The sequence below is a fragment of the Phoenix dactylifera genome, chromosome 7 (genome assembly GCF_051530095.1).
Source record: "Phoenix dactylifera cultivar Ajwa chromosome 7, Ajwa_hap1_PhDact_Kaust_v1.1, whole genome shotgun sequence".
Lineage (NCBI taxonomy): Eukaryota > Viridiplantae > Streptophyta > Magnoliopsida > Arecales > Arecaceae > Phoenix > Phoenix dactylifera.
In genome coordinates, this window is record NC_143196.1 from 2,738,421 (window position 1) to 2,752,949 (window position 14,529).

Here is a 14,529-nt window from a genome sequence, read left to right on the forward strand (position 1 = left end):
AAAGATACATCTTATTTAAAAGCAAGTATAGATACCTAATTATCATTAAAAAAAAAAGTATAGACACCTAAATATGTTCTAATATGTTATTACTTTTATGTTTTCAATTGAAAAATATGTTCATGTAAAACTAGTACACATAAATATATACACGCGCACACATGTATGCATTATGTATACTACTAGCAGCATGTATGCATGCATGTAATACCAGATAATTTAGCAAGCAAAGATTGATTTTGATGAGGTTGAGAATAAGAAACTTTATTCTCACACCTAACTAGAAAAAAGTTTCACAATTTTGCCTTTGATACCATACCTAATCCATTAATCGTTGGGTTCGAGTCGGGTTGAGGATGAGATCTAGCTGAGTTGGATACTAATATAAAAATGATATCTTTAATTTGACTTCAAAGTCAATTGGACTTTCAATTTGAGATGCTTTGCCCCTTTCTTTTTGGGCTTGCACATGGGGCCAGTCCATGGATCACGTTTCGCCAGGTCGCCAGAGGCCCGAGCCCAGCCATTGCGCCCTTGCCCCCGGTCAGAAAGACACTTCCATCAAAAGATTCTTGCGTATTGGAACCACAAAGTAAGAATACAAATTGCACCTACAACGATACCCAGATTATACGCCCAGCCCCCATATGCGAACCATTCCACGGTCCACTTTGAGTAGCTCTACCCACCAAACCGTAGGTCCCACACAAATGTGAAGGTCGGTTATCGTTCAAGTCAAAGTCAGCTGTCTTACAAAAAGGAAAAAAAAAGGGGGCCAAAATCTCCGCCGTAACTTTGCTCTTTTTTTCTTTTTTTGGGGTAAATTTGGAACTTTGCTCTTTACCACGCGCACTAAATCCTTCTGGTCTCTGCGCGATTATTATTCCTTCATTTACGTTTTTTTTCTCAGCTATCGCCAGTGAAAGAATCCAGCGAAATAGAAACCAGAGTTTCGGATTTGGGGAGATTTTATTCGGTTTTATTCTCTGTCGATCGATTGCATCGATTTCTATCCTTTCTTTCGTTGCATCTTGAGGTACTGCATCACTAATTTTTCGTCTCATTTCTCAAATCCTTTCGAAATGATCGGTTTTTTTTTTTTTTTTTGGGAGATTTGAGAACAGAATTATTGATGACCGTTAACCAGTGGTAGTTCGAATGGATTCTGTCCGTTATTTTGGTAGATTTGGTTCCACTTTTAGATAGATTTGTTGGGATTTCGGCGGCTAAGAATGTGTTCTATAAATAGAAATATCCAACTTAGGAAAAGGGGAATTTAATTCATATGGGGTTTATCTTTCCCGTGGATTTCTATTCTTCTTCTTTTTCTACCTATCTTTTCTTTCCTCTGGGGTTTTTGTTCTCTGAATTAGGTTTTTTTGTTTCTTTTTTGATTTTTTTTCTAATATCTTATATTAATTTATTCTTTTTTTTAAAAAAAAAAATATAACTGCATTTGTTCTGAAATGGTAGTTAAGAAGAATTTTCTTCCTTTGCTTACAGGTATCGGCGGAACGGGCAATCTCTTTCAGCAAAACAAATTGTACTTTTTTGTGATTAAATTGTCATCTTCCGCAAACTGATTGAATTTTAAGGAGAAGAGAGGGTTCAGGGCCGCCGGAATCTCAGTTTTCTGCGACCAGAACATCCTCTCTCATTCGAAGTTTTGCATTGATTTCTTAGTACTTTAGAAAAAGAAAGGAAACAAAAGATATTCATAGTCAGTTTACAGAGTTGGAATTGGAGAATTGCTGCTGGAGAGATTGATTGGAACAGGGAAGGGAGTCTGGGCTTATGGGATCTGTTTGTTCCTGCTTGCACATCGAAGATTTCGAAGAATACACACATGACAATGCTTCAGTTTATAGACACTGCATCTGTTTCAGATGCTTGGCTCAGCAGTTGATACATGCAGTATGTTTATCCTTAAAAAAAAAAGATACATGCAGTATGTTTATCCTAAAAAAAAAGAGACATGCAGTATGTTTGAAGTTTGATATCATTTCTTAAATTTCCTTGATGTTGGGGTTTTGCATGATATTGGGAACTTAGAAACCTTCTTGTCACATTTTAAGGAAAAAAATTAGCATTGCAATTAGCCTGCTGCCTGTTCTTTTGCCCTGAAAATTTACCAATTGTTACTTGTTTTTGTCCAGGACTTTTGGCTGAGTTTGACAGGATGACAAGTAGAATGACTGGTTGAAACTTTCAGACATTTAAGATGAAATTAGTATACAATTCTTACATGCATAAACTTTATGGAGTATCATGGTTTGTTTCGTCATCTGTGTTCCAATACTTCTGCATTGTGATAAAAAGAATACAGGATTGAACTTAAAGCAAACTGGAACTATATTAGTTTGAGGGTCGGATACAAGACATGACCAACAAAGAATTTAATTATGTTCTGACGAGCAGTGACTAGTGGAGACGCTTTTATACTTGTGAGGTTTGGTCCCCACAAGCAGGTGAGGGTATACTATTATATATTTTCTATCTAGTTGCTTATGAAAACATCTGCATAAGCGTAACATGGTAAAACTTTCAAGAGCTGTGAATGTAACCTCCAAATCTTATTTCTATGCACTTATCAATTTGTCTTTGTCATGAAAGTGTGTGGCATAATGTGGAAGATTATGAATGGTCCATCATTAGTTATATACTCTTCTTGTCATGAATCTGGAATCAGGTAGCAGAAGACTAATGTGGGTAAAGAGTTTCTTAAATCACTTAATAGTGTAGATTGTCCTTCGAACTTAGAAGAAGCCATTAGAAACTTAGAGGTTTTATTTTTTTCTAAATGCTTTTAAAGTTTGAAAGTAGTTAATCTATCCATTCTGATAGCTTTGTCTGTCAGAGATCTCTTGTCCCTATTAACTTTATGATATTCAGTTATAACACGCCCTGAGTTGCCTTCATTGTCTTTTCTAAAATTTTCTTTACGATATTTACTTGTGGTAAGATATGAATATGAGTTATTTATGGGATCGCTGAGGATTTTTTTGCTCTCTGATGTTAACATTTATGCTTGTTATAAATGCACTATTGGTATCACAAGGAGGCTGCTGTTGCTTACAACTCTGTAAATAATAGAATATGTGTTGTTGGGACAGTGAACTAAGTGAATTGTACGTCAGGACTATAGCAGTTTCAGGGGATGATATTCACAGAATTGGATATGCCTTTGTTCGGGACATGGGTGGAGTTGAGAATTGATTGAACAGGTAAGTGTTTTCGCTGTCTACATTCATTTTACAAAAGATAAAATGATGGTTGAGAATGCCTGAGATAGGAATACGTAGATAAATTTCACATGCAGATTGTTGGTGGTAACCATTCATAAATTATCCTTGAAAGTTCAGGTGATATCTAATAAACTATTTTCATTGCACATACTTGATTGTGGAGCTATAGAAGTGCTGACTAGGATATGCATTTAAAAAATGAGGATGCGAAGTTTTTCAGTAAAACCTGAAAATTGAAAAAGTGATAGGAGTCCTGCACAGGTGCTAGGGGTAGCAGTTGTAGAAAATAAAGTGAGTGAAATTATTAGAAGTTAGTGAGTGTTGGTTAGTTGCAAATTTAATTTGAAGGTTTTGAAAAAGAGGAGCAGACTAAAGAAGGCATAGATAGAAGTAGTGGGAAATGAGAATTTTATGCTTGTTGAAAGGAGTTGACCTTTGATAGGATTTGATATCCGTATACAACCTGCAGAGCCAATTGAAAACATTGAAATTTAAAACAAGTAAAGGAGGCCTACATGGTAGGTTGCACTGGATGAAGAAAATGTTTCACTATGACTAGTTAGAACAAAGGGAATATTTGTCATAAGGTGGATAGCTATTGAGGCAAATTTCCATGTTGGCTGAGAAATACTAGAGGTTAAGATATTGTGGATGGTGCATCTTGTTTGGTGCTATTAAACCTGCTAAATCTGATATCTGCTTCATGAGCCAAGTTTGCTACTTTATAGATAGTTGGGCTGGTCTGTATGGCACAATCCTTGATATGGGGCGGTACACGTGCACAGAACACCTTGATATGCCTTAGTACAAATGCAAGAAAAAGGAAAATGTGTCAAGCATCACTGGGCGTCGATACATCCAACAAGATAGGCCATAATACCTGCCTGGTTTGCCTGGTACCAATGTGTAGAGGCCCCTGTTATACTGGTCATGGGGGGCATGGTGTTAGAATGCATGAGTTTTGAACCCTTGATTTACTATCAAAACTATGAAGGAAGCCATGGCCACTGCACCAGTGGAGTACTGAAGGCCAGAAGCATCATAATTTCTTATTCAAAGTAGGTGGGAGCTGCTAAGTGCCTAGGTATAGAGATGGCTATCCCCACCCTCTGGCTTGCCCAACTTTTGATTGAAGATGAGCCAAAGGGTCTTGTGAACCCAAACTGAAGGCAAAGCTGCAGAACTGGATTCAGACCTGATATGACTTGGAGTAACCAGTCATGCCTTTATATGTTTTTCCACTTTCTGATTATTATAAACTGTGTTGATATCTGTAGAACGCAAATGCTTATAATCTATAAAGTTTGCTCCTTTACATCAAACTAACCCCTTTGTATAGATATTATGAGAATTGATTATGTAATAATGCCCCCTAATTTTGGAGATGCCCATAAAATTTTTTTTACTAGGATGAACGAATTCTATTTCACATTTCAGTTGGTCTTGAATGCTCAGCAGAATATTTTGCAATATACAAAGCATACTGTTCCTGTTTTTTTGGCTATAATCTATCCAACTTTCGGTAATCTCTTCAAATTTTCCTTTTCTCATAATTTAGTCTTGGTTGACATGCAGTGGTTCTTTTTTTGCCTCCAGTTTTGTGTTTTTAGTACATCGTGGCTGACAAAGAAACCTGTCTTCTTTGTTTGGAATTTTGTTCATTCATCTATGATTGGAGTCCAGCATGTGTGATGCATGTGCAGTTTATTTTTATTTGCTGAGCCCAGCCTAGGAGAGGAGCGGGAATCTAAGTTTTTCTTTTTCTCCTATATTATATTCGTAGGGCCTGGCTTGAGACTTTGGGGCCGGCCTGCTCAAAGCCTTTCCTATTTCATATTAGTAGATGTGAGATCTATTATATATTGTTAACATAAATAGACTCTTTCAGATCGTGGCATTTGCAGGCCAAATAAGGGCTAATTTTATTGCTGCCTCCTAGTGAATTGTGACAGATGCAAAGAAACCATTACTGACATATCTTAAAGACATTTACATGACTGGTGATGCTGATTTGCTGGGTTATAAACATGCATGAGAAGAACAACTTTTGATTTGGGTTTATATGGACAAGAATAATTTTTCGTATTAGGCAATATGTTCTTGTTCTAGTCAAACCCATTATTACCATAGATATGCAGCATTTGTGGGAATACTTACTATGCTTGGGTGTCACAACACTTATGATGTTTCTATCATTACCTGCTGCAATCTACTTGTGGTAACCAGTGTGATTACCTTTTTTTAGAGAAGTAGCTAGTGTGCTTATAGATGTTTGTGGAAGTTAAACTTGCCTGGAGGGAACATGGGAATTATATCTATCCATTCTTGCAGGTCTTGAATCTCATGTTTGGCAGAATCCTGCATCATGATTGGCTACTGTCTATTTAAAGTTACACTTGCCATAAAATTCAGGCTACAACTACAAACATTCAATAACTGTCTATCTAAAGTACTTTACCTCATGTTTCCAATGGTTATTGAAATCATCATATTTTTATCACATATAGGCACTCCTTTTAAATGTTATAAATAGGTATACACTTTAAGAATTGTTTTTCCCTTTGCTAATTCACATGAAGGAAGGATACATTTCCACATTTTCACTTGAAGACCGTTATTGCAATTTTGTTTTATATCTTTTTGAGAACAAGCACACTTAATTTATTTCAACGGTGCTCATATTGTATCTAAATTTATGTACCTTTGTGTCTCCTTACATTTGCAGCGGTAGATAATAAATTATATCCTTGACGTGGACAAATTTAATATCCATAATATGTGAACTTGGGTGATAATATTATGGTAGTGAATAAGCTGGGCGGGGATATTACACAATCTGGTGTTGAATTTAGTGCCATACACTGTTTTTGATATTTAAAGTATCTTGAAAAATGGACTACTTATTTGAAATTTATGATATGCACGTGGTAAGCTGTCTTTTTCTTTCATCTTTGCAGTACACGGCTTTATTTCGAAGAGGGGAAGTGCGTGCTATCCCTTCGTCCAGGCAGGGGACTGCTCCTTTAGCTTCTGCTGCACTAGTCACAGATGATTCTATACCGGATACATACTGCGCTCCTCCAAGGCCTTTACCTTATGATGATCCTAGATGCTCACGGCCACAATATGATGGACTTATCTCAAGGCGTGATAAGTCTTCAAGCCATTTCCATGAGGAATCTGAACCACTGAGAAGAAATAGTAACGATACTGAAATAGAATCAAGGAGCAGAATAGACAAGTGGCATGGATCTAACTATGAAGGGGGGTCCAAGTTGTGCCATTCTGAGTCCTCCCTGAAGCACCCCTTGACAGAAGACACGAAGGGAGCGACTTATTTTTTTTCTTCATCTGAAGATGAAGATGTGTGCCCAATATGTCTTGAAGGTAGATAACAGCAACCCTGTATTATATGGTCTCTTTACGAGCTAAACTAAAGTTTTTCTTATGGGACATCTCGTTTGTCAGCTCTATCTGCCATGTCCAAAAGAACAAATTTGATTTTCTCTATTCTATTGATAATGCAAATTCAAGTTGTATTCTATAGGACTAAGCAGTAGAGTAATACATGGACTAAGGAAAATATATACGAAATACTGACATGAAAGGGTCACACAAGGAGCAGATCACACCATATGTCCCTAACTGTTTTGTAGTATGCTAGACCTCAGGATCACCGCACATATGCTGTTTTGTTGGGAGCTTTTAATCTCTGAAAAAATTTATCCTGTTTAGCTTTTTTCTTTATCTGGAATTCTAAGCTTCTTCACTAGATTTGTATTAATAAGCCCTTCAAAAATATCAACTCATTCTTGGGACAAAGGCAACATCTTACTCTAGAGAGACCTTGCTGATGAGATAAATCTTGCCATACTGTAATGATAAGGAGGGATTTTGAGATTCAAAATCAATTCATAGTGAATACTACAGAATCCTTGGTCAGGGAATGGCGTCAGAAGCTGCTACTATGTGTTCTAATTACTAAGTCCTAAAACTATTTAATGACAAGACTTATAATATTTATATTGTAATGAGTATTGACTTTATGGATTAGGATGTCATCCATCACAGTTTGAGAAGGTTTCATGACCAGCTCTCAACTTGATATCTATGCCTTCATTTGGTGTCCGGTTCTTGATCAAGGCAACGGTAGGCAAGAAAGCACATGCAGCTAACCTAGAAGGACAATCGGTGGATCAGACAAAGGTTTGTAGTCTCGGTATCAAACTGTGTACAAGTAGGAGACCGGTAAGGTATGGTACTATGCCATATTGTATTGTATCGGCGCACCAAAAAATATATTTTTTATTTCAAGTTTTTAAATCGTTCTTTATTTACTTTTGAGTGCAAAAATAGTGTTCTATGAGTTTGCTTTCAATGTTTAAATATAATATACTTAATTTCTTATGTTACGTGTCTAAAGAATGGTGTGATTGTATAATAGACATGAAGAATTTTAAAAAAAAATTGTACAAATTGTTGAGGGGTGGCAATTTATGACTCGACCTAGCATCCTAACCTTCATTCGACCTACATTAAGCAGGTTTAGGTTTTAGCATAAATAGGTCCAGGTCATAAACGGGTCGCCCCACCTAGACTTGTTAATTAAACGGGTTGCTTTTAGGTTGAAACTTCTAACCTATTTAGCCCATTTAGACCCGTTTAAAGTGGGTTAGGTCATGAACCAACCTGTTTAATCCATTTAAGACTTGCGCAACTTGTTTAAAACCCATTTAAGCCATATAAGACTTGTTTAACCCATTTAACTTCTTTAACTTGATTCAACTAGTTTATTAAATAGCTTATGTGGATCATGTTGGGTTGCCTGTTTAATAAAAAGGTTAGGTTTGGAATTGGACTTTTGATCTGTTTAACAAACAAGTCGGGTTTGGGTTGGCAAATTTTTGACTTGACTTGCATCCGACCTGACTTGATAGCCACCCCTACCATTGCATAGATCTGACTAATGAAATCATGCCCAAATATAACATCTCGTCATTATTTCTCTGTATGTTTCAATATCTGTCCATTTACAGGATGTGACAAGAAAAATGGAAGCGAGAAATATCTAGATCAGAGGAACAACTCACCCTTCCACTCTCTCCATCTCTTTCTCCTCTCCTCTCTTTCTTCTCTCCTACCTTGAAACAGAGGGGGAAAAGGGTTCTATATTCCTTTCTCCTCCAATTATTGAGGCTTTGAACTGGTAAGGGGCCCTAACCATGCCAAACTGCTTGGAACCGAACAGTTCTGGGTAGTTCGGCTCGGAAAAAACCAGTTTACACTGGTTCAGGCAAAATCCTGTACCAAGACCATTAACCATCCTAGTTCGAGGTTGGTATGGTATGATACTGACTGAACTGAGTGGTTCGCCATGGTATTGCAATCTTTGGATTAGAAACCTACTGTAGTGGCTACATATATCAGGTTGATTTTTTCTTGTAGAGGAGCATGCACTATCATTAGGACTTTCAGTCCCTATGTGGATATCCATTTACCACTTTGTTGCCATATTGTAGAAGGAATTACATCTTGTTTATAAATATGAAGTCCAATAAATATTTATGGACTCTTGCTGTGCTAGGATGTTGGGACTTATGCACATGCATTATTAGATTCCAAGATTTGCTTGGTGACCATGACATCCACTATAAAAACTGCTAGAGCGATTTTACTTGATGGCTTTCTTGCAAGTACTTCTGATGTCTTTTATGCCCTGTTGCTAAGCTAATTGAAATGGGTAACATGTTTGTGGTTCTTTTCTTAATGTTCCACATATGCAAGTGATAATGTATATCTGGTCTTTATGGTTCTATTTTGGAATTATTTGTGGTATTCATTTTTCAAACCGGTATGGCATACATTGTACAACCCAAACAATCCAAAACAAGAAAAGCAATGACATGTTTTTATTCCAAGATCTGCAACTCCATGCTATACATTTTTAGGTAAGCCTCTTTTCCTGCACTTAAAGTTTCCCCCTTTTTATCTATGACAAACAATCATGACCAAATTGAAATATATCTGAAGTTTAATTTTGTGACTTAATATAAGATCTTGATCTTCTATCAACTTGAACCTTTAGACTTTTGATAGCTTTGCATTGTCGAAAATCCTTTCATTCTTCTCATCCCAGATATGCCCGATGAAAGCATGAAGAACCCAGCTTGCTCTTGTAAATATGATATTGTCTTTAGAAAAGAAATTCTCCAAATCTTACCAAGACTTCCTTGAGCCGCCGCTTCCCGATCTTTGTAGTCTCATAAATAATTTTCTATTTTCTTAAAAAATTACAGTATTCTGCACTCTTAATATTTAAGATGTAAGCATCCAAGGAACCATTGTTTTAAAGTATATTAAGATGTAAGCATCCAAGGAACCATTGTTTTAATGTATATAGCATAATTACTCTTTTGAGAGACGATATGAGGCTTGTTTTACAAACCTTCCCTCGTGACTCTTGCATTTGCTCTTGGTTAAACAATATTTCTGGCATCTCATGTACTTACTGAAATAATATAAGCCCACGTTGATCTATGCAATTGGTTATTTTCATGACTTTGTTGTCTTATTCATTTGATGTTGGCTTTGGAACATTCCATGGTACGATGTACCTATTGGTGTCGGTGCATACCAGGCGTGCTATGCCATATCGGCACCGGACCCATACGTAGAATGAGGAGCGTATCGTGTCGGTATGCCAAATTGGCTGCCGCACTAGGCATCTCGACATTATATCAGGATGGTACCGGTAAAGAATCTGATATCGAGATGGCAAACCTTGGTACATTCCTTAATTTTCTTTCAGTTACACGTCAATTGCCTACACGTAGCACAATACTACCTACAATTTTTGTGAACCACACCTTCATCTATTTTGATTTCTAATGCATATCTAATCGTGAAAGATGTTCTTCTCTCATGGTTCTTGTATCCATCCGTAAGATTTAGGTAAGAAATGAGCTAGTCTTATATTTGTTTCGGCTTGATATACCTGACATCAGCTGCCAGCAGGTTGATTTTTTTTCTAGAAGTTCCTGTGGCAGGTTCACCTCCGGGACCCCCATTTGACCCTCCTGATATGGAAACCATAAATTGGCATCATCTTCGTGTTTAAAAAAGATCCGAAGATTTGATTGATTCTTTATTGCAATGATGTCTAAGCTTTGTTGTATACGAAGCTTTGATTGATTCTTTATTGCAATGATGTCTAAGCTTTGTTATATGCGAAGCTTTGATTTATTCTTTATTGCAATGATGTCTAAGCTTTGTTGATTTTTTGTAGTTGTACCTACTGTTGATGGACTCAGAGCATAATGCAGCATCTTTTTGTTTCCTCCTTAACCAATGTCATTTGTAATAGATCTTACAGACCTATTTATGTTTGTATATTAGTGATACAACATGTTATATGCCTCCCCTGTATCTGATCATTTTATTACTTTTGTTTAGAGCTTCAATTATGCCTGTTCCATAAGCTATTAACCAAATCCGCAGCTGGTTTCTCCTGGGTTGGCTTGCATCTATAAGGGTTGCTACTACTAATAGTATTAATGTGTGTTTTCTAGTGATTTTTATAATATTTCTTTTTAAATTTGTCCAAGTCAAACTGAAGCCTACAGGTACTGTGAGCCTCTTTCTCCCCATCATTTTGTATTTCTTTCATATGTTCCTTAATAAGTAATGTACTTTACAGCATTGCTATTGAATTGTCCAGTTTTATTAAGCAACCTTTACCTAGATGATTTTTTTTAATATTTAATATCTATTTTTTTCGTAGATGCCAATCCGGGTTGGCCAAGAAGTGGGGTTTAATTTTAACTGCTGAAAATATTTGTGCTTTTGAAAATATAATATTTTGTTTCAGAGGATAACAAATTGCCTTTTGTAGCATGTATTTGTGATATTGAAAGTATGCTCATTTGTAACTTTGTCGTAATCATTTGTTTGCAGAATATACTTCAGAAAATCCAAGGATTATAATGCAGTGCACTCATCATTTCCACCTTAGTTGTATATATGAGTGGTTCGAGAGAAGTGATGCCTGTCCAGTCTGTGGCAAGGTAACTGCTTTCTTTCTAGTGGTGATAATAACTATCAATTCCTTCATCTATTTGAGCGGTAAAGTTGTTCATTTACTGCATTTAAATTTTCAGTCAAGCAGTAGTTTGTAAGTTGAACACAGTCATAGCGTAGTTTGTAAGTTGAACACGGTCATAGCTAATGTAGCATGACAGAGAGCCAATGTTGTGAAAGAAGACGGCCATAAAGAGATTGGGTTGTAGCTCAATTCATTTTTTCACATATCTGATTTTTTAAAAATTTATATGGGAAATGTAGAATACAAGGTGACCAATTGTATGCTTTATCGTGGCAAATGGGTGGTATTTGTCAACAAAATAATCTGTAGCAATATTATGATTTACTTTTAGTCTTCTAGATTACTTGTGTATTTTGGTACATACACCAATGGCTCTATTAACGATGTGCATTGAACTTTTAAATCCTGTTCTTTTCTTCATCCAAGGCAGATACAGATTGATGGAGCAATGTCTTTCTACTAGCATTCTCATAGTAATCATATTTTATATTACCAACAATTTTTTTGATTAAATAAGTATACTGACTTAGCAAAGTTTAAATAGAAAACTTGGAATCTTATTGTAAGCAAGATGATCGCATTGTAAATTTTATACACGCCTACTCTTCAAGATTTTTGTCGCGTGCATATTGGTTATACATACGCATATTGGTTATACATACGGGATTGGCTTTGTGGGTCCCAGAAAATCCATCCATGCAGAGCCCCTTTTGGAGTTTGACATCCGCTTTTATTTATTTATTTTTAGGCTCTATCTCTCATATGTGTATATATGCATGCTGTATGAATTTCTGAGTACCCATTTTCGCATGACCAAGTCATTTCTGCCTTCTTGTTCAATCAAACATAAAAGTTTTTCAATATTGGACTAAGTGCTGCTGGGTGACTGTGCAGACAAATAGTCTTATGCTGTTACCAGTGTACTTTCTAGTGGGTGACTGACCATCAACATTGGTCGGATTTGCTCAAGTTATCCAACATGCCAATAAAATTAAACTTGTTTTCAGAATTGGCATGCATTGAATTTTTGAAAGCTGAGTGTCATTAATAGTAATATTTGTGTTGTTTAAACCTTTGGATTTACAATATCGATTCTTTGATTTGAGATCCTTGTTTGTGTTTGAGAGATGCCATCCTCCTGCTGGCATCATAAATCTTAAAAATTTGGAATATTCTATAACTACTGAGTATCCAAATCATCGATGTTTGAGGAAATAATAGTATTCCTTTGTCTCTTGAAGACCAAATATATTGACATAGTCACGCTCACTATGACTGACAATCATACGTAGATATTGTAGGATTGATTACAGTATCCTTAAACTGTCTCTCTTTATTCACTGTCCACATTATTACCTTTATCCTCAAATTAAATAATGAAATGGTGATAAATCCTACTAAAATATCCAGGAGTTCATAATGATGTTGAACTCGTCTATGTGGAAAGGAAATAAATCTAGATATAGAGAAGATATGGGCATGTTGTTGAGTGGAGATTGAATTCGAGTAGAGAGAAGCCTCGAGACCTAGGACATCACTGTTTGGAACTATAGGTTAATTGTTGAAGTCTGAGTTCTGTTACCAAATGGCAGAATTGTCAAGATAGAAAAGTGGAAGACCTCTTCTATAGAAAGGACCTGAGCTTCCCTTGAATCTGCAAGAGGAGACTCACCATAGAAAATTTTCAGATTACATAATGCATCACCATTTAATACTCTAGTTGACTGTATTCTATTGCAAAGACAATTGGCTCGACTCCAAGACTTAAAGAATCACAGGGAACATGTTCTTAGATTTGCTAAATGTTGATTAAACAAATTGGGCATTCGATATGTTTGCCTAGTTGTTTGACCATTGTTGATGATGGGCCATATCGGTTGAACTTTGGTGATTAGTGCCTTCTACATCATTGCAGGGGTTCTTAATGTTCACTGGAGCTCCAAACATGATGATGCTTGTTAGGTAGGCAAATTAGGCCCAAAGGAGAGGAGATCCTGGGCATATAGTTGCTAAAATAGAAATATTTAGAAAGTGGTTATCTTCAAAATTATCGATTCATGTTCAGCATTGTTTTGAGTTGGCTATGAATATAAAAACAGAAAGGAATTCAGTATCCGGCGTCTAACAGCCTGGCTTTCTAATAACTGATACGAAATGTCTCAAATATTCTTTTGTTAATGAGTGAAGGCACATGTTTCATACCATTTCATTCTGGCATGCTGTTTTGTCGATTGGTTGCTCCTAATATATTTGTGCACTGGTTGTTTCTCGACAGATGATGGTGTTTAATGAGACAACATGATGGCAAGGTCAAGTTCAGTTGACTTGGAGGATAAACTTGTATCTGTGGATCTGTAAGTATAGAGGTGAATTCTGTCATACCCCAAAGGCTGTGTGTGTCTATATTTCAAGTCTGCTCTTCATTCAAAGGGCAGGTCGAAGTCATCATGTGTTTGCTGATTTGGGATGTGTTTTCCCTCCTGCCCCAGTATATCTATATGCACATAGAAGCATGTGCAGCATATACAGTGTACAGAAAAAAAAAATTTTCCAGAAAATGGTCTTCCATAAGGAAAATTTCTTCCAAAGAGTTTGTGCTTTATATTCTTCACAATTTGGATAGCCATGGAAATGAAGAACCTGGTATTGCTCGCAGGAAACTTGATGCTTTGAGGTTGCCTTCAGAGTATTCTACAACACGTTTGGGATTGTCTTTGGGGGCCTGAGAGGACATATTTAGCTCTCACTGGCATTAGTGCAGAAGCACTCATCTCATGTGGCATTTCCATATTAATTACTATAATTTGAGCTACGCAATGCAGATAATCCAATAAGGAGACTGTTGGTGGTGGATATGAAAAGCTGGGGGTGGAGATCTGCAGACTTCCACCCCTTGTAGTTCGTGTTACATGAAGAGATTATCACTACCTGTAAGTTTGTCTAGGGCGATGCTTCCGATATCGCCACCTCCGTGAAAGATAATATCATTAAATGTTTGAAATGAGTATACTTTCAATAGGTTCCATACTATGAACAATAAGTATATTTCTGAACATTCTGATTACTTAATGTAGCTTTGACAGTCATTTAAGCACCAGCCATAGATCCAAGCTAGGTTCTACTTTAACAGCAAAAAGCAGCCAAGCAGCGAAAGAGAACACTCTTGATGATGTCCTTGACGTG

At 36.5% G+C, this 14,529-nt stretch overlaps 1 protein-coding gene across 8 annotated transcripts; it reads left to right on the top strand.

The window, feature by feature from the left end:
* The first annotated feature begins 796 nt into the window (after positions 1-796).
* Positions 797-14,432, top strand: LOC103722308 (E3 ubiquitin-protein ligase At3g02290). 8 transcript variants are annotated; one of them, XR_015967174.2, is made up of 6 exons: positions 797-1,036; positions 1,504-1,914; positions 6,203-6,632; positions 11,199-11,819; positions 13,622-13,712; positions 14,003-14,432. XR_015967174.2 is itself a non-coding variant. In XM_008812818.6 (5 exons), exons 2-5 carry the CDS (start codon positions 1,795-1,797, stop codon positions 13,646-13,648), a joined length of 687 nt encoding a protein of 228 aa, XP_008811040.4. In that variant the 5' UTR covers positions 800-1,036; positions 1,504-1,794; the 3' UTR covers positions 13,649-13,934. The 8 variants fall into 8 exon arrangements, 1 of the variants encoding a protein (XP_008811040.4); XR_015967175.2 differs by having other exon boundaries at positions 799-1,036; positions 11,199-11,308; XR_015967176.2 differs by having other exon boundaries at positions 799-1,036; positions 11,199-11,308; positions 13,622-13,700.
* The last annotated feature ends 97 nt before the right edge of the window (positions 14,433-14,529 follow it).